General features: G+C 43.4%; 1 protein-coding gene across 1 annotated transcript; it reads right to left on the reverse strand.

The window, feature by feature from the left end:
- Positions 1–1,052: 1,052 nt before the first annotated feature.
- Positions 1,053–17,723, reverse strand: LOC143567426 (transcription factor BHLH089-like). Its single transcript, XM_077053852.1, has 7 exons — positions 17,625–17,723; positions 16,204–16,293; positions 15,577–15,768; positions 15,406–15,471; positions 14,584–14,652; positions 14,445–14,516; positions 1,053–1,412 (listed from the first exon to the last, which is right to left on the reverse strand). The coding sequence occupies exons 1-7, from the start codon at positions 17,721–17,723 to the stop codon at positions 1,284–1,286; spliced, it is 717 nt and encodes a 238-aa protein (XP_076909967.1). The 3' UTR covers positions 1,053–1,283.
- Between the last annotated feature and the right edge of the window lie 2,780 nt (positions 17,724–20,503).

A 20,503-nucleotide genomic window follows, 5' to 3' on the forward strand; every position in this document is an offset into this window, starting at 1 on the left:
AAGAACTTTAATACGATACCAAAAATAAGAAAAAGTCATTACAATACTTAAACCAAAAAGAAAAATAAACAAAATAGAATCTAGCGAGCGATGAGAATCTTCAAGTAGCTGGAATTTTTAGTTGCGGTTGACTTGAAACATCTGGTCTTGAGCACCTTGGTGGATTTGATCTTTATGAACTTTGAGTAGTTTGGTTTGGTTGGATTGGAATAGTTTGAATAGGCTGAGCTTGGATGAGTTGCATGAATGAAATTTGATTGAAATGGGCTTGATGAACTTGGGCTTGCGGTTCTTGGGTTTGATAGGTTTGGATTTGATACGTTTGGCTTGGGTTAACTTGGTTTGGATAGAGTTGAGCTTGATTCACATATACAAGTCTAGGGCATGCATTTATTAAAATAGTGTTAGTAAGGGCACTCTTGTCAAGGTACACTATCTTAATTGACACGGGCCAACGATGTTAGTAAAGTGGATGAAAATCACAACTTTTAGAAACCATGAGGACGGAAATTGCTAAAAATAAATTTACTTTGGACGGATATGGTAAAGGTGAGCAAACCACACGGCCTAAAATGGTAGTTTACTATATTTAATTAAAAGGGTATTTTTGTCAAGTCAAACTAACTTAGCAGGCTAAAACTAACAGAGTCAGTGATTTGAACTAAAATGACAAGAAAATGAAACCACAAGAACATGAATGCCTGAAAAAAAAGCATGGACAGAAATGACACCTCTCTCTCTCTCTCTCTAAGGGATAATAATTAACAAGGTTGACGATAGAAAAATATAGTACTTTGCCTGCTCATAGTGTCCATCATCTTGTTGAGACATACATTGATACAACCAACCAAAGTACCATCCGAGCGGAAATAAACTTAAGGCATAAAATGAAAATAAATACTCTTTTCCCAGAACATAATATGTAGCATAATAAGATCTATTTTCAACCCACAAGCACATCGAACCAAACTACATACGATACTGGAAAAAGACTAAAATGGGCTGAAACTTATTTGAAGTCCAAAAATTGTTTCAATACACATTATGCTTCTAATATAAAAAAAAAAAAAGGTGGCAAACAATTTCATCATGTTCACAGGTACAAAGACGTATGACTCTACGAGACATATGAGCAAGAATAGCACATACATACCTTCATCTTATAAAACTAAAAAGATTGAATATATATATATAAAGATTGAACATATATTGCATTTTCTTTCCAGTAGTCTCTTGATCATTAGCTTCACGGCCTCTTTTTAGTGCATATTTATTCCCATTGATCATGATGTTCTTTCAAAGTTGCCACCGATTTGCATGTGCAACCATTCTGGTGACGATCCGTTACTGAATTCCCTTGCGGGTTGTGAAGCAAACGGCACCCCAGACATGTCGAACGATTGTTGACCAAACTGAAACACCATCTTTGACTTGTTAGGCAGAGGCGGAAAATGGGTAGATAAAGTAACGGGTCAGAGGGGTCAAAGCTTTACAGGTTTTGGGTCATGAGTCAACCCATTTCATATGATCCCTTCTAAGCTAATATTATTTATTTCCATTATATGACCCGTTAAAAATAAAGCACAACCCTAATGTGCTCGTTCATAAGTAAGCCATCTTTATTGTTCCCTTCTAAGCTGATACAATTTATTTAACTCTTGTGACACTGTTAAAAATAAAACATTACCCCATGTACCCGTTTGAAGAGGTAGGTCCCACAGAGCCCAGTTGGACCCGCATGACTCACCTTGAAGAGAGACGTCTGCGCAGAAACCAACTGGATCCGCAGGACCCACCATGCTCAGAGACGTGACGTCCTTACGCGCAGTACGCAAGCTGTTCCCGCAGGAAATGCCTCCCAATGGTGAAGTACTCCGCCTGTTCCCGCAGCTGCGGATACAAGCCATCAGGGAAGGCCACCCGCGCAGCAAGGCTACACGCACAAGGCACTTAGCTCTCAATAATTCAGTAGTCACCTGAAGGAATGAGCAGGGCGGGAATACTCCCGCCCAAATGAGCCAGTCCGTATGCTTCTGGAAGATCTTTTGTACTATAATTGCCAAGGTATGGGCAAAATAGACAAGATCTGACCAAAACAGCCCTTGAACCAATCACATGGTGACAGCTCACCGACAACAGTACGAGGAGCACCCTCTAGTACTGTCACTATTAGCCGCTGCCTAATCACCAACCCTCACTGTGGGACGTGCGTAGCCTACAATTGGTGGAACAGTGCATAGCCGGCAGTAAAGGAACAGTATACAGCCGGCCTTGTCACTATCAGCCGCAGCCTATCCACCAACCAGCATGGCTTGTGCGTAACCCACTGTTGGTAGAACAGGAATACTATTCAGCCGGCTGTACCTTCTTGGAAACCTACCTTCGGCTATAAATACTCTAACACCTTGGAACGGTAGGATCATCTGGTATTTTACCTTCACTAGCTATTTCTCTCAATATACACTTATATTCAGAGTAATCTAGTCTGATTCTCACGCCGGAGGGTGGTCACAAGGAGGAACCCCCCCTTCTCAGTGACGAGCTCACGATGTTTGTTTTGCAGGTCATCCGAAGAACATCCTTCTTTGCCGGACCTAACCCTCGTGGGAAACATTACTTAACCCCCAGATTATCCGTAATCTGCCCGGGGTCGATTAGTGTTTCTTCATTGGCGCCATCCGTGCATAAAAGCTAGAACTAATTCTTAGTTTTTCAAAATTTCTGAAGAAATGGTTAACGTTACTCCGGTCCCAAGCCAGTAAGTGACCAAGAAACCCCGGTAACCACAACCCCAGCAACTGGGGGGAACACCGGCGGTTATACAAATTTTACGAACACTACCCCGGTTACCCAAGCCGGAACAAGTGCAGTAAACAATATTTCACTGGGGTTCACTGATGCCCAGTTGGAGAAACGGACGAGGCTCCCTCGCCAAACACTCGATCAAGTTAAGGCGTGGGCCGAAGCACGTCAGAAAGAGTTCCAAGCTGAGTTGGATGAACGCTTGCGTTCACTTCAACAGGCTGACGAATTCGGCAGTACTCGCCAACATCTCAACATGAACAGTGAGTGCGAGTACTCGGACAATGAGCGGGAAGAATCCGATACCGACGCAAACCCTCGCCATAAGGCGAAAGGGAAGTGTAAGGAAACGGACTTCCAACCGACAAGGAATTTTGGAGAAACCTTCAAACCAACGAACGCGGGGAGAAACCCACGTGACTTCTCCAAAACCTTTAGACCAACTGCTGCAAATGCAGGAAAGTCCAAGTTTGCAAGGGACATTGCGGAAGCAATCGCCCCGAGAAGTGCCAAACAAATGTCCAACATCGAAACTTATGATGGCCTATCCGACCCAGACGATCACTTGAACAGATTCATTGCGGGGGCAACCGTCAGCAACTGGACGGAACCCACGTGGTGTTATATGTTCCAGATGACACTGGTTGGAGCGGCCAGGGCATGGTTCGATCGTTTACCGGTCCACCACATCTATGATTGGGCGGACTTTCAGAACAAGTTCAGCCAACACTTCAGCCAACAGAGGAAATATACTGAAGAACAGTGGACGATCCTCAACTGCGTTAGAGAGGAGGATGAATCTTTACTAGACTTCATCACTCGCTTCAACTCCAAAAAGCTGAGTCTGGGCAACATAAGTGAAGATCTTGTTCGCGCCGCTTTCATCCAGGGCGCCGAATACCCAGAGCTTATCCGCACATTGACGGGTAAGGACGGCATGCCATCCACATGGGATGCCATCATGACGGCGGCCAAGCGCTTTGCCGAGACAGAGAAGCAACTGGGAAGGGATCTTCCCCAGAGTACACACCTCTACACGCAAAGGACTAGAGAAAACAATGTTCGGATCGCCCGGCAGAACAAAAAGAGGAAGCTAGGTATTTGGCAGTCAAGGGTAAACTTTGACACCTCATCCAGCTCTCGCCCTCTTGTTGGCGGAAGGGATAACACACACCTTCCAAGCCGAAAACACCGGTGGACGCCACTCACCAAAAGCGTCACGGAGATATTTGCCACCGAAAAACTACCATGGCCAAAGGCTCCAATGATCCGGCAGCGACCTAATGCGGATCAAAGCAAATCCTGTGACTTCCACGGGACAAAGGGTCATAGTACGGAGTAGTGTACATCCTTGAAGGATATTGTTGAAACATTCGTCAAGGATGGAAGACTTGCACACCTTGTGGCATCAATCAAGAAGGGAGGAAGGAATGATAACCGGTACAGAGGCAACGGACGAAAGCCCGTTGACATCAGCATCAACATGGTTCATGGCAACATCAGAGGAAGAAAAAGGCGAGCGACAGAACCATGCGCGTGGAAGGAAGCTGAGGTGCGCTTCCCGCGAGTGCCAGGAGGACCCAGCAAAGAAGGCCCCTATCGTCATCAAAAGCCAGCTGGGGCACTACATCACTTCTCGCACTCTTGCTGACAACGGCGCCTCGTCAACGGTGATGTACAGGCAGTTCTTCGACAAGCTAGACGACGAAGACAAGGAACGCCTGGAAACGGTCTACGCCTCGATGGAAGTGTTCGACGGCAGCACAAACACCCCCTGGGTATCCTATCTTTCCCCGTCACTCTTACGGACGGGAATCACTCACGCACAGAAGATGTGGATTTTGTCGTGATGAGGAAGCCACACCACACATACGACATTCTCTTCGGGAGAGATGGAATGGCAAGATTCAACGCCGTGGTATCTTCAGTCCACGGCATGATGGGATGGCCAACAGCTGAGGGTGTAGCGATGATCACCGGCATTCCCCAGGTATGCATCGCATCTGTCTCATCTAAACCCAAACCAAAGATGGCTAAACCAACCATCACCGAACCGGAAAGATGGGCATTCAATGGCAAATACCCTGACCAGGCCGTTACCATTGGCCCAACAGTCGTTGATCCCACGCGTACCTTACTCAAACGCTTACTACAGAAAAACGCTGACATGACTGGTGTACCCCGAAGTAAGGCAGAGCATAAGCTCAAGTGCGATCCGGTTGTTACGCCAGTCGTACAAAAGCGCAGAGTAATGGGGCCAGAACAAACTAACGCGTGTAGAACCCAAGTCAAGGAACTCCTTGACGCAGGCATCGTACGCGTTAGCAGATATCAAACATGGGTTGCAAATCCCGTTATGGTACCGAAGATTAACAAACAATGGCGCATGTGCATAGATTTCAAGGACTTAAATAAAGCATGCCCCAAAGATTGTTATCCGTTACCCGAAATTGATCTTAAGGTGGATTCGTTAGCACCGTTTCGCCTTAAATGCTTCCTGGATGCGTATAAGGGGTACCATCAAATCCACATGGCCGTTGATGATCAGGACAAAACCGCTTTTCGGACGCCCGATGGCACATTTTGTTATCAAATGATGCCATTTGGACTTAAGAATGCCGGGTCCACATACCAACGCCTGATGGACAACCAGTTTCATGCCCAAATTGGGAGGAACTTGGAAGTCTACATGGATGACTTGGTCATCAAAAGCCCTGACGCAGAAGCGATGTTGAAAGACATCGAAGAAACTTTCAACACGCTCAGGAAGATAAACATGAAGCTCAACCCGAGCAAGTGTGCCTTTGGAATGGAAGAAGGGAAGTTCTTGGGGGTCATCGTCACTAAAGATGGCTTCAGAGCGAACCCTGAAAAGGTCGAAGCCATTATCAAAATGGAATCACCTACTACCATCAAACAGGCTCAGACACTGAATGGACGACTAGTCGCACTTAATCGCTTTTTGGCAAACCACGCGGATAAGTCGTTTCCTTTCGTGTCAACGTTGAGAAACTGTTTAAAGAAAACGCACTTCCGCTGGACACCAGAAGCGGAAGCAGCTTTTCAGGAGATTCGGTCACGCTTGATCGAACTCCCAACGCTCACAGCACCAGAAGCGGGGGAGGGGTTAATCCTATACCTTTCCGCAACAGATAGAGCAACCGGGGCGGTCCTGCTAGTTGAACGGAAAGGCATCCAGATGCCAATCTATTATGTCAGCCGTATCCTAACAGACGTAGAAACCCGGTACTCTACCCTCGAAAAATTAGTCTTAGCACTTATACACGCTTCACGCAGGTTAAGACGATATTTCCAGGGTCACCCAATCACCATTCTCTCCAACTTCAAACTTGCAAACGTTCTACGCAAACCCGAGTTATCGGGACGCCTAGCCAAATGGGCAATTGAGTTGGGGGAATACGCGATAAAGTATAAGCCAAGACCAGCCATAAAAGGCCAGGTTTTGGCCGACTTTATTGCGGAAGTGCCTGCATCGCGGGAAAAAGAGTGCCAGGAAGAGGCTCAACCCTCTCCAGCACAGGACATCAATGATGTCTGGCGACTCTACACTGATGGAGCAGCCAGTAACGAGGGTTCAGGCGCAGGGCTGAAACTAACCAACCCAGCAGGCCAAGAATACACTTACGCTATTCGACTGGATTTTCCAAGTACGAATAACGAAGCCGAGTATGAAGCATTATTGGCCGGGCTGAGAATTGCGCGTAAGATGGGAGTGAAATACTTGGAAGCCCACGTGGATTCCATGTTAGTAGCCAACCAAATCAACGGGACGTACACGGCCGTGAACGACACAATAGCCCTGTACCTCGCACAAGCAAAAACCCTTATGCGCGATTTTAACGATTGCAAAGTCATACACGTCAAGCGTAGTGAAAACAAATCTGCGGATGCGTTAAGTAAGCTTGCATCATTAGCCTTCACCCACTTGGGAAAGGACATCCGCATTGAACTCCTCGAGGCACCTTCAGTCCCGCACAAGGAAATTTGTGTCATCCAAACCGGCACAGAAACGTGGATGACACCAATAATAAATTACCTTGCGGCAGGTATACTACCAGAGTCAAAAACACAGGCAAGAAAACTACGCTGTAAAGCACTGAATTATCAGCTCATCGATGACATCCTTTACAGACGTAACTTTCTTGGCCCACTCTTAAGATGTGTGGACAACCAAGATGCTGACTACCTCCTAAGGGAAGTACACGAAGGCATCTGTGGAGTACACGCAGGTCCACGCGCTGTTGTAGCTAAGCTAAACAACGTGGGATACTTTTGGCCGGGGATGCATACGGATGCGCTGGCATACATCAGAAAGTGTAGGTCTTGTCAGCTCTACCACCCAACACGCATTGCCCGAATAATGAACTTGTTCCAGTCACCTCTTCATGGCCATTTCAGAAGTGGGCCATCGATGTGACAGGCCCATTTCCTACAGCAGCAGGAAATGTTCAGTTCCTAGTGGTAGCCATCGACTACTTCACCAAGTGGATAGAAGCAAAACCCTTAGCCCAAACAACCGCGAAACATATCAAAAAATTTATTTGGGAATTTATTATTTGTCGTTTTGGACTTCCACAGAATTTGGTGAGCGATAACGGCACCAACTTTGCTGACAAGAAGCTACAAAAGTGGCTGGAAGAACTTCAAATCACCCACACCTTTACCTCAGTGGCGCACCCGCAGGGTAATGGTGAGGTAGAAAGAGCAAATAAGAGCATTGTCGAAGGCATAAAGAAAAGACTCTTGGAACACAGATCCGGCTGGGTGGACGAGCTTCCGCACGTCCTTTGGGCAAACAGAACGCTGAAAAAGGCCAGTACGAGAGAAACCCCGTTCAGTCTCACTTATGGCACTGAAGCCATGGTCCCAGTCGAAGTTGGTTTACCCTCACCAAGGGTCTTGATTCAGCCAGAAGACAATGATGCGGAAAGACGGTTAGACCTTATGCTAACTGAGGAACGCAGAGACTTAGCCGCAGTGCGTGAAGAGAACTACAAGCGACAAATGCAAAAGTACTACAACACGCGGGTAAAACTCTGCAACTTCAATGTAGGAGACTACATACTGCGTAACAACGAGGCTTCGAACCAACAACGCCCAGGAAAACTGGCCCCGGTATGGGAAGGGCCATACATTATCAAAGAAGTTCTGGGAAAGGGCGCATACCGGCTCGAAAGGCTCGATGGCACTCCCATCCCAAGAACATGGAATGGAGCTCAATTACGCAAATGTTACATGTAGATCAATTCCAAACTTGTAAAGAAAAGGCCTAGAGCCACTTCTAATGGAAATGATTCTCCTTTCACAATGTGTTGATAGCCTTACCTTTATACTTATGAACTTCCCACACTGATATGCCGGTATTCACCGCATAAATATGGGAAGAAGTAAGTCGTTACGTGTGGAAGGCGGCAAAACCCGCATAAACACATAAAACGGTAAAAATTTCAAAAGAAAAGATAAGGAAAACCTTCACGCAGGTCAGTTATAGGTAAAGTTTAGTCATCCCACTAAATGAAAGTGACGGTCCTACCCGCACAATCATGATAGAGGAAACTGAACATTAACCTATTAACAACCGCGCGTACAAAGGCTAACTTATTCAAAATACTTAGAAAATTTCTAAGGAAAAGATGAGGAAAACTTCCACGATAAGATATAAGTAAAGTTTAGCTATCCTACTAAGTGTAAGTGACGGTCATACCCGCACAATCATGAAAGAGGAAGCGAAACATAAACTTATAATCTGCCACGTTAAAAAGTTCACTTATCTAAGTACTAAAGAAATTGCTAAGTTAAATCAAAACATGCGTAAAATAAACAAGGCAAGGAATTAGCACATAATCTTTATTCCATCAAAATTCAAATATTACAAAGATTGCTGGGTGCATACCCGCATACAAAAGAAGCTATACAAAAATAAAAATCTACTCTAATAGTGGAAAGGGATCTTCAGGATCAAGCTTCAGGACCACTTCCACTTGGACCCGCACCATCAGTAGAGCGTGGCGGTTCAAGGAAAGCTTTAAGGATAGCTAGCCCATCATCAGCAGCAGCAACTTCGTTCACCTTTTTCACCACCGGATGCGGGAAGGCGGCATACTGGTTCACTGCTTGGTCATATAAAGCTTCAGTATCCACATCAAATAAAGGGAAGTTGGAAGGCGGGATGCCTTTCTCAACGAACCCTAGACCAAGCAGGAAGCCGGCCTTTTCCCCATCCTCATGAGAAGCGTTGAGGGCTGCTCTCATAGCATCGTCATAAGACGTATCCGTGAAGACCCGATGCACAACCTACAAAAAGAAAAAATACAAGTATCAAAACCTTTTCTATTTACAAAGAAAAGCGTATAGATATAATGAAATTAAACATACCTGAGACAACGCTTCTCGAAGAAGCCATTCCTTGGCAACCAGAGCCTCCTGGAGGGCGGCTTGAGCTTGGTTACGGGCGCGTTCGGCTTCACTTTTGTTGAGGTTGGCAAGCAACACTTCTTTAGCCGCAGCCTCTTCAACGCCCTTTAGCTTCCGCTCAGTTTGGTCAAGCACCCCCCTCTGGTCCAAGATCTCTTGGAGCTTCTTGGCATCTTCCATCGCAAGGCATCATGAGCCTATTGGAGCGCCTCTAGTTTGGCTTTAAGTTCCTCATTCTCGAGGCGTAGAGGCTCAGCAACAGCTTCAGCCTTGGTGGCCCTTTCAGTTGCGTTCCGTGCAGTTTCCTTAGCCAGCCGAAGCTGTTCGTTAACAGCTTGGGCAGCCTTGGAACGGGCCTCGAGCCGGGCCTGAACTTCAACCTCGAGGGCCTTGAAGGCCTTCTCCTTTTCCGCAGCCACTGCGGTAAGCCTCTTGTTCTCCTCCCGGACAGCCCGCGCCTGAGCTACTTCTTGAATACGAGCTGCTTTTAACTTGTCGTTTTCACGACAGAGCAGCTCGACGCGCGGCTGCATCCGGGCCAGGAGAATCCGAAGCTCGTTGGTTAGCCTACCCTCCTGGTAGCTAGCCATTGCTTCCCACAACGCACCACTGGGAGCTGCGTGACGAGCCCACTCCACGCACTCCACAGGCGTGCGAAGGGTTGTTCCTCGGCGGATGTTCCATCGTGGAACATACACTTCATTGGAATCCGACACTGCAAAAAACAAAAAGCAGTTAGGAAAAGATGATATATATAAAAAAAAAAAAAGGCCAAAAGAACCCTACGCACCTGTAGGGTCGACAACAGGCCGATAGCCGCCAAACCCATCACTTGAACCCAAGGGAAATCCATCCAAGAGGTCAGGCAGATGGGAAGGAGGCAGAGGTTGGCGAGAAGCCCCAAGCATATCTGAAGGATCGGCCGTAGCTGCCGACGTCGGAGGAGGCATAGAGGCCGCCGCGGTAGAACCAACGGAGGTGAACTCACCGGAGGTGAACTCACAACCGTGGTCGCCGCTGCGGAAGTACCCGCAGAAATAGTCACCGCCGGCTCAGTGAAAGATTCAGTAAATATGGCACTGACAGCCGGCGGAGATGTCATCACAGTTGGAACAGTCGGCTCAACTGGGTGAGCAACTGAACCAACTGAAGCAGGCGCAGCCGCCTGGGTCATCGCCTTAGGTAGGTTGACCAAGCCTACTGTCATGGGTCCGGAGGTGCTCCTCCCCGCTCCACCCTGGAATGCGGTAGCATCTACGCCTGCACAAAGAAGATATAAGTATAATGGCGGAAAGATACGAAGTTAAAAAGTAAAGGAAGTTTGTACTTACGGGTTTTCTTGAGCCTAAAAGTGCGAACAGGCGGGGACGAACCCGATGGAGCCGGCCTCTTCACGCCGCTCACCGTCGTTGTCCTGGGCTGCTCGGAGGTGACGGTCGTCTCAGCCTCTGGAGCAGTGGTCTTAGCACCACCAGGGTTCCCCGCCACCTCCTCGCTTTCGGTCTCTGAATCAGACCGATGCACCGGATCGGCAGTGGAGGCGGCAGCCTTCTTCTTCCGCACCAACGGAGGACCATCTGCGGATTCCTCATCAGAAGATGACAAGATTAGAGGAATTCCAGCAGAGGTTTCAGCATTGAGAGGTCGAGGGTTGAATAACGCCTTACCTGGCCGCGTGGCGCTCAGAATAGGGTGGCCTGGCGGGTAGACCTCCACAAACCGATCCCTCGTTTGCTCCAAGATGGGCAACTCGTTCTCATCGAGAGCACGAGTACCCATCCGAGCGGGACCATCACTCTCCCGCGGCTGCAGGAGAGACTGCAAGTCGTTCCCCTCTGAAATAAAAGAAACAGTTAGAAGACAAACCTATATAAACAAATAAGACAAAGCATACCGTAAGGGACAGAGTTCAAATCGTATTCGAGGACGATGGGAACCTGTGACGCCTCCTTCCACACCCGGCTCATCCCAAGCATCACCATCCCAGACTCCGCAAAGCGGTACACCGGAGTCTGGATCCGGGAGATCTTGGCGAACCATTCCGCCTCCTGGTAGTTTGGGGCGTGAAGGGCGGGGAGTGCTATCCCATTCTTAAACGTCATCGCTATCGGGACGACGCGAGCGGAGATATAAAAAAACTCCCTCTTCCACGACCGAAGACTGCGCTCGGTTGCGCAGATCTTCAGCCCCTTGATCCGGTTGACCAAGGTGTACCACCCCTGGATGCACCTCCAAGAATAGAAGGTCATCAACCGGTCAACATGGGGCTCCACGCCCAGAATGAGGCACACCCACTCAAAGTGGCGGATCTTGGCGATCGCCATCGGGTGTACCTCCGTCAAATGCACCCCGTGCCTCTCCAAGACACGGTATACAAACTTCGTTAATGGGAACTTGAGATTCCCATAAACGAAGAATGCAGCGTACACCCCTATCTTGCCCTTGGGGGCATCGTACACCGTCTGGTGTGGCTCCGGAAACTCAGGCTCGAACGGCTCGAGCATGAACTTCCGGACGATGTACTGAAAAAGCTCAGTGGGAAGAGCACACTGGCATTCGCCAGCAGTGCTCTTATCGTCTTTATCAGACGTAGACGTCGGGATCTCGACGTGCACGTCAGATTCCTCGGCAGCAGCTTCGAAATCGTGAGTAGAAGACATGGTTTGGAAGTAAAGGAATGATTTCAGGAGAATGCTTGGCAGAAAGTATTCGCCGGAAATCGTTTACAAGAAGAGTGAAAGTGTGAATTACAAAGGACCCTCTCCCCCTTTATATACTCATCGCAATTAATGCGATGAATTTAATGCGGAAGAGAGAGAAATCACAGGTGCAATGAAACTATGACACGTGACAAAGTGCAAACTGGCAACAGCTGTTGAAAGGACGCGTGCCATTAATTTCGCGGCCACGCGCCCGAAAAATCGCGCCCACGCGCCTGAAAAAGCGTCTGGAATGACCATGTACTGTCACGTCGCCATAACTTCCTGCACGTCCTGACACAGTCAGAAGAAACCGTCGGACGACGTTTCAACAGTTTGGACTGTTCTTATCCTTTCACCAAATCTTCGAATTTCAAAATTTCAAAAAGATTCAAAAGTAAGCGGGAAAATACCCCTTACCTTGGCAACCAAGAAACTATAAGACATGTGCGAGTACAGTGTTAAGGCAAAACCCTTCACATACTTAGCACCCACAGGGAATTGACGCCAGGAATACCTTGGAAGTAAAGTAACCGTAAGACGAGTGCGGGTACAGTGTCAAGGCAAAACCCTTCACATACCTAGCGCTCCGCAGGGAATTGAAACCAAGAAGGATCTTCTGGGCCATGCTTGCGGAAACGGGAATAACATCCCCGCATAGCGGGAACGTCGAGAACTATATTGTTTGAAGCTCCAAGATGGAATTGGTGGTTTTAACATAATTGATCACTATGTTCAAAACTACCAAAACCTCATGGAGAATCCACACAAGTGAGACTCAACGCTCCTGACTTGCGAGGAGGTTACAGACCTACCCGCATCATACCCAAAGATCAAGCAGGAAAAGTGACATTAGGACTTCCGCGGGAAGAATCTCCATGGAAAACCTTAAAACTAAACCCCTTTTCAAAAACCCTTTGCTTAAGTCCAAAAGTTCACCTCACTTATTAAACATTCATGAGAAGAACATTGGACTGGGGGGACTTGAAGAGGTAGGTCCCAGCAGAGGCCAGTTGGACCCGCAGGACTCACCTTGAAGAGAGACGTCTGCGCAGAAACCAACTGGATCCGCAGGATCCACCATGCTCAGAGACGTGACGTCCTTACGCGCAGTACACAAGCTGTTCCCGCAGGAAATGCCTCCCAATGGTGAAGTACTCCGCCTGTTCCCGCAGCTGCGGATACAAGCCATCAGGGAAGGCCACCCGCGCAGCAAGGCTACACGCACAAGGCACTTAGCTCTCAATAATTCAGTAGTCACCTGAAGGAATGAGCAGGGCGGGAATACTCCCGCCCAAATGAGCCAGTCCGTATGCTTCTGGAAGATCTTTTGTACTATACCTGCCAAGGTATGGGCAAAATAGACAAGATCTGACCAAAACAGCCCTTGAACCAATCACAGGGTGACAGCTCACCGACAACAGTACGAGGAGCACCCTCTAGTACTGTCACTATTAGCCGCTGCCTAATCACCAACCCTCACTGTGGGACGTGCGTAGCCTACAGTTGGTGGAACAGTGCATAGTCGGCAGTAAAGGAACAGTATACAGCCGGCCTTGTCACTATCAGCCGCAGCCTATCCACCAACCAGCATGGCTTGTGCGTAACCCACTGTTGGTAGAACAAGAATACTATTCAGCCGGCTGTACCTTCTTGGAAACCTACCTTCGGCTATAAATACTCTAACACCTTGGAACGGTAGGATCATCTGGTATTTTACCTTCACTAGCTATTTCTCTCAATATACACTTATATTCAGAGTAATCTAGTCTGATTCTCACGCCGGAGGGTGGTCACAAGGAGGAACCCCCCCTTCTCAGTGACGAGCTCACGGTGTTTGTTTTGCAGGTCATCCGAAGAACATCCTTCTTTGCCGGACCTAACCCTCGTGGGAAACATTACTTAACCCCCAGATTATCCGTAATCTGCCCGGGGTCGATTAGTGTTTCTTCACCGTTCATTAGTAAATGCGTCAACGTTGCAATCTTTAAGTGATTCAAATCCCATTCAACATGCACCCTTTTAAGCTACTACTATTATCTTACTCATTTGACCTGTTAGAAATACAACATAACCCAAATGTACCCATTCATAAGTAAACAGGTCATAGTTGCAATCTTTATTTGATTTAAGTCCATTTGACATGTTCCATTTTAAGCTACTATTACTTGTTTTACTCATTTTGAATCTTTAGATATAAAACATAAGCCAATTGTGCCCGTTCATAAGTAAACGGGCCAAAGCTGTCATCTTTATTTTACTACCGGTTAAAATAATGCATAACCCAAAGATAACCAAACCTCATTAAAGCAATTGACATATTACCTTTTTGGCTAATAATCTTTACTTTAATTTACTACCCGTTAAAAATGAAATATAACATAACCCAAATGTACCCGTTCATACCTAAATAGGACGAAATTGCCATCTTTATTTAATCCGACTTCCATTTGGTAAAAATATATGTGAAGAAGGTAGTTATCAACATGCATAACATTCAATACTTACATCTTTTGAAGGAAACCCTTGGGGACTCGGGTGTGATCTTGAAGTGACAGCTTCAAGCTTCATTGATAAGAACTGTCAAAACTAACAAATTAGCACCGTAATCGTTATAATATTAAAACGGATATACAAGTATGCTTACCTCGACCTGTTGCTGTAGTGATTGAATGTAATTAATTATCTCATCAAGAACTGATGCTTTCCCAATAACCTAAACATCATATAATTAATACTTTTATGATCGAAACTGCATACTCTTGTCTGTCTTATTTTTAGATCAGTTTGAAAGATATTGCACATGACTAAAAAAGTTAAAACCATTTGAACAAGACTCACATGCCATGTTGTCTAAATCTTATTAGTTAACTGATTTAAAATTTAAATTTATGCTATATATAATTGAACAAGTAATTGCTACAGTGAAGTTTTCATATGTGCATATTCAGTCATATGGTTTATTAATAACAGCATTTAGTCCCTCTATTTGTGTGTTTTGTTTAAAGTTTATGCCAAAAATAATATGTGGATAAATATTTTAAATTTTCAATTATTAATCAAAGTTGCTGATTAGCCCAGCGGTTGACACGCTTGCTATACTTAGACTTAGAGCCTAGAGGTGATGTGGGTTCGATCCTGTGACAGGTTTTATAGATAGTTTTGGAAGATATTTTCTTTCCTTTTTCACCATTTTTATTCCTTTCTTTCTTTCTTTATTTATTTTGCTTAGCAAGGGATATGGACAAATAAACACTAAAAAGACGGAAATATAACTTGAGACATGTGTAGAAGGTGAAAAAATGTGAGCAGTTGCAATTCGAGTATAGACATCATAATATGTTTTTTATATCCGTTTTGAAATTTGAGTTTCGTGGCCAAATTCCCCGAGCAACGTGCATCGGCAAATTTCTAGTTAAATGCAGATGACAAAACCAGAACAAATGAACAATATAATAATAAATCATACCTTATTACAGCCGGGGACAAGATCTTGAAGAATTTTCATTCTTTCACTTATCTTTTCTCTTCTAGCCTGTCGCCATGTAATGTGTAAAAATTCAGCCAAAAAAAAAAGCTACACAAAAATCTTGATCTTTATTAAAAAAAAATATAACTTTTATGAAGTTAGAAAATTTACTCTTTCGGCTAGACTGTGGCTATCAGTGGCTTGACCTCTTCTCGCTCTAACATGAATGTAATCTTTGGGTGGCTCGGATTGTTTCACACTGTTATCTACTTTCTTGCCGGTACTCCTTTCATCTTCGGGTTTAGATTCCGAGTTCTCGTTTTCAATTGCTAAAGTCTTCAATCGTTTACCATCACCGTCAATCTGATGACAATTTAGCATTAACAACTCTTAATTGTATCTTACTAGTTAATAAACAAATAGCAGCTAAATTAAAAAAGGTACAGTAGGAAAGGAACCTGCAACTGTGTTCTGTGGTGTGAATTTAATGTTATAATATAATTGTAACAGAAAAGATTGGTGAGATATGAATCATTTTGGATAGAGTACAGTGGTGTTTTAACCTTAAATTTGGATAAAATTTTTGTACCAGTTTCATCAGAATTTGAATATATTTGTGCCAATTTCACCCAAATTCGTACGAATTTCAACCACGAAACTCACTAAATGTTGTTCAGATGAACAAAAAACATCTCAGATTACTACAACAACAAACTCACATCTACATAACTGAAGCTAATTAGTTTACAATATATAACTCCATAAGAAAAAACTAGTCTACTAGTGTTGATGAATTACCATGGTATTGGCATCACTAGTTGAAACAGCTTTAGACTCATCATCAACAGCATTATGTTGACGCCGCTTCTTCTTCTTAATATTCCCTGTCTGTTCCAGCACCACCCCACCCAAAGATTCAATATTTCAAGCCCTAGATTGCTTCACGTTAACTCCAGCTCATAGATACATATGACTCACTAGTATGCATGTGGGGTGAGTGCGTAGTGTACCCACCACTAGACGGGGCCTACCTTCGAAAGACAAGTGACTTCTGAATGAACGAGGAGGATTTTCTTTTCTTTCTTATCAGCCGTACAATTTATCAACAATGATTTAAAATAAAAATAATAACCTTCGCATAATTATAAGACTTTACCCTTTGTCATGGCTGTGTTTTAACACAATTTGGATGCCATCATCTTCGCTTTTAGCGTCTCTATCAACTTCATCTTCACTAAATTTGTTATTTTTCGGCTGACTGTTTCTTTTTTATGATTGTTGATGGCCAAATGGCTGCAAAGTACAAATATACATAAAAAATCACGGGTTTTAATTTTTGATATGAAAGTAACATATGTTACTTAAAACACACCTAAGATTGCCTCCTTTCTCTCCGGCTTTTCATAAAGTCGATTTTACCCTGAAATATATGGGTGACTGGAATGCTACTTTACTATATTTGAAAACCGAGACAAAATGTAATCCGTTGATCCATTATAAACATATGCATTGCTTGATAATGCTACTGCATTTATTGCGTCATCATGTGCACTATTACTCTATTAGCTAGTGTTCTAGACATGTAAGTTTTGTTGAATTGAGCCTCCTTCATACTAAAATGAAAAATAGCTTAAATCCAAATGGAGAAATGATATCGATTTAGAAACGCATTCAATTCTTACCTTTCCAACAGCTTCAATTATGCGATCACTACAGGGTTCAGGAAATATAGTTCAATTATCTCGTACCCGCGCAACATTTATAAGAGGCTGAAATAGTTTATCGTATTTTCAATGTCACAAAGATTCAATTTAAGAAAATCGAAAAAGATGTTCAAATCTTCAAAACATTATAGGGGCGCAAACACGTAAAAAGTGATGAATGACACTGATGTTGTGGTGACATTACACATGAAAACCGGCTAACTTACAAGATATTCTTAAATGAGTGGTTAGTAAATATTCAAATTTTTAACAAAAAACCAAACTAAGAATAACCAAAGTTGAAATTTTCAAATATGAACATAAGACTTAGCTTCATCTTTTGAATAACAAACCAAGAATCAAATTCAGTTATTAACCAAATTCATAAGACAGTTATTAATCAAATCCAAAGTTAAAAATTTCAAATCTGAACATAAGACAGTTATTAAGCAAGAACCAAATCCAAATTCATATTTTGAATAACAAACCATTAAAATTAATAAATAATATTTTTACTTTTCTGTAAGGAAAACTTAGCTTCATCTCCATCCAATAAGTAATATCTTGCCCGATTTCTTCCCTCTCAGGCTCAAAAAGATCATCCAAGAACCCCATTACGTGGCTTTAAAGACATGGTGATTGGTAATTTCTTGGCTACACCTTTCAGGACCGGATTTGTTGGAGCCCATAGAATAATATTCTTGGCTTGATCAATGTCAGGTATCGAAGAAGAAGAAATAGGTGGTTGAAGGAAGTATTTTACTATGTGGTAGCCTATTTGGAAGAATAGAAATGAAGCTATTTTCAAAGCCAATGATTGAAGACGGGAACAACCTTTGATACCATTTTACATATTTCCTTTCTCTGGATAGTTACTAGAAACAAAAAAGATAATATCTCCTTGACTAAGTGGCTTCAAAATCCACTTCTTTTTAATATTTCATCTTTTTTCGATAAAAAAAACCCCATCATGCAGCTATATGTGCCTGTAATTTGAAGCTGCCCGGTTATATAAATCTTGAGAAGCAAGTGGATCCGTAACTTTATCAGCAGCTCCATGTAAGATGAAAAAGGATATGCTACTTAAAGTTGCAGGTCAAGTGAGACGAGATCCGAAGAATCTCGTGGCCCGTCCAAATAATCATTGGCCCGGTCTACACCAACGGGTCAAAGTGTATTTTTGCTAGAAGTGCTACAGCCTTTATAGAAACTGGAATATCCCATTTGTTTGCACCTTTTGAATTGGTATTTTGGAGCCACAAGTGAAAATAATGAAGCTATATGTCACAGACTAAATAATATTTGAAGATCGAATTAATTAGGCATGGTCTCGGCAGGAAAAGAAGGCGTACATGTCTGGTTGTGCTTGCACGATGAACACACCGCTGGTTGTGAGTTGTTGCCGCTCGCCTCATGAATCCAAGGCAGTGGACCCTAAAACGAACGATTTATCTGGCCTTCGAACACTACACGGAGTCTGAAAAAATTACCCCGTGACATATAGCTATTACATCTATTATGCAATTTTCTATCAACACTTAGATTAAAAAAATTATAAAATATAAAATTGCGTTTACGAAACTAAACAACAAAATTTTAGGCTTGAACTTAGATTTAAAGGAGCTGATCCGGCTCGTTTAATTTAAAAAGCAAAAAAATTGAGATCGAGCCAACTCGTGGCTTGTCAAGTTGGCTCATAAATTTCTTTTCAATTTTCTTTACCTGTTTATCTTTTTACAAATATTGATATGTAAAAGAAGAAAACATATTTTCTTATACATGTAATTAGGGGTGTGTATGGGTCATATGCCGGTTAATCGATAACAATAACCATAATCGTTCCGCTATAAAAGTTTCGGTTAATCGGTTTTGAAGGTTATAATGAGTCGGTTAACCGTGACCAAAACAATGTAATTTAGCCTAAAACTTTGGTATTAAATATTACCAAAAATAAATAAATAAATAAATAAAATAAAAATGACATGATATAGTTTAACAAAATATATAATCGATAATATTAGTAATATATACTCAAACAAGCGATAGATAAATGAATAACTATTAAGTAAAATTAAATCATGTAGGTAAAAAAAATGAGCATTATTAGTTTATTACATTTTTTAATTTTTTCCAAAATATCAACAACATGTTCTAATTATACTTCATAAAGTTGAGAATCTTGTAAATGAGGCGGTTTGGTTATGGCGGATTTGAAATTATTTTTAACCAAAACCGACCAGTATTTGACAGTTTTCAGAAATTCATTAAACTGACCCATCGGTTATGTCAGTTATCAGTTAAAATCGGTTCGGTTATGTCGGTTATGGTTCGGTTAACGGTTATGACGGTTAATTTGCACACCCTTACACATAATAGAATTTACAAACGAGTTGAATTAGTAAGCCCAAACATAGCGAAGCAATTATCAGGGGCGCGCTCTACCCACTAAGCTAACAGCCTGTCGTGTGAGCCCCCTACCAGAAGCCCACTATGCCAAAAGCGAGAGAAACCCCATCCCTAAATCTATGTTTCATTGTTTATAAAATCAAAATGATGAAACAGATTCTTTGTGCACCACGGATCTACCAGGTAGAGATGCATAAGAAATCTGTATCCGGACCCGAAAAAAAATCTGGAACAGTTTTTATACTCGGGTATTCTATACCCGAAACCGAAACCCACCCTACACGTAGGTTATGGATGGGGAATGCATTTTGAGCTCAATACCCGTACCAGGAACCGAACCCGGTTTACACCCGTAATTACCCAGAACCGGTCATACCCTATACCAATACCCTATGAAGCACGGGACGACTCTAATGATGTATTACCCGTCCCGGGGCAGTTTGGGGATGGAAACGCATTGGAAACATTTCCTAAACGAACCCGGTTAATGGGGACTAGTCCAAAACGTTTCCGGGCTTTTGGGGACGGATCCAAAATCGTTTCGGGGACATTTCCATTGGTGCCATATGCCACTATAGAGTTCTTGGAAACCAAATAGCGACCCTGTAGCGAATTCCGGCTGCGGATTCCGGCTTCGGAGCTGCAGTTTTTGCCGGAAAACCTGGAAGAGGAAGATAGAGGCAGTAACTTATGACAGTTGGAACATGCTTTTAGTTTTTTAGGTTTAAACAAGTTTGTTTTTTTAACATTTAACCCCTTTATCTTTCACTTGTTGCATATAGTCTCTAAAACTTTTAGATAAAATATGTTTTTCTTCTCTAATCTAGTCTTCCTAAGTTTGTATATTTCATTTAAACCATAGGTTTTAAAATAACTTATTCAATTCTTAAACAATATATATATATATATATATATATATATATATATATATATATATATATATAGGAGAATTATAGTTTGAAAACTCTCTTGAGTTGAGAAAACCCGTG

The sequence above is a fragment of the Bidens hawaiensis genome, unplaced genomic scaffold (assembly GCF_021521415.1).
Source record: "Bidens hawaiensis isolate Kalapana, Puna unplaced genomic scaffold, B.hawaiensis_p1.1 tig00023403_1, whole genome shotgun sequence".
Lineage (NCBI taxonomy): Eukaryota > Viridiplantae > Streptophyta > Magnoliopsida > Asterales > Asteraceae > Bidens > Bidens hawaiensis.

What these genes read in the sequence shown, in the direction of transcription:
- LOC143567426 (XM_077053852.1), bottom strand. Translation starts at nt 17,723, where the DNA reads ATGGGGTTCTTGGATGATCTTTTTGAGCCTGAGAGGGAAGAAATCGGG. An exon ending in TAAGTTTTCCTTACAGAAAA is followed by an intron (nt 16,294 to 17,624) that starts GTAAAAATATTA and finishes GTGCTGGAACAG; the next exon opens with ACAGGGAATATTAAGAAGAA. An exon ending in AAGGGTTTCCTTCAAAAGAT is followed by an intron (nt 1,413 to 14,444) that starts GTAAGTATTGAA and finishes ATGGTGTTTCAG; the next exon opens with TTTGGTCAACAATCGTTCGA.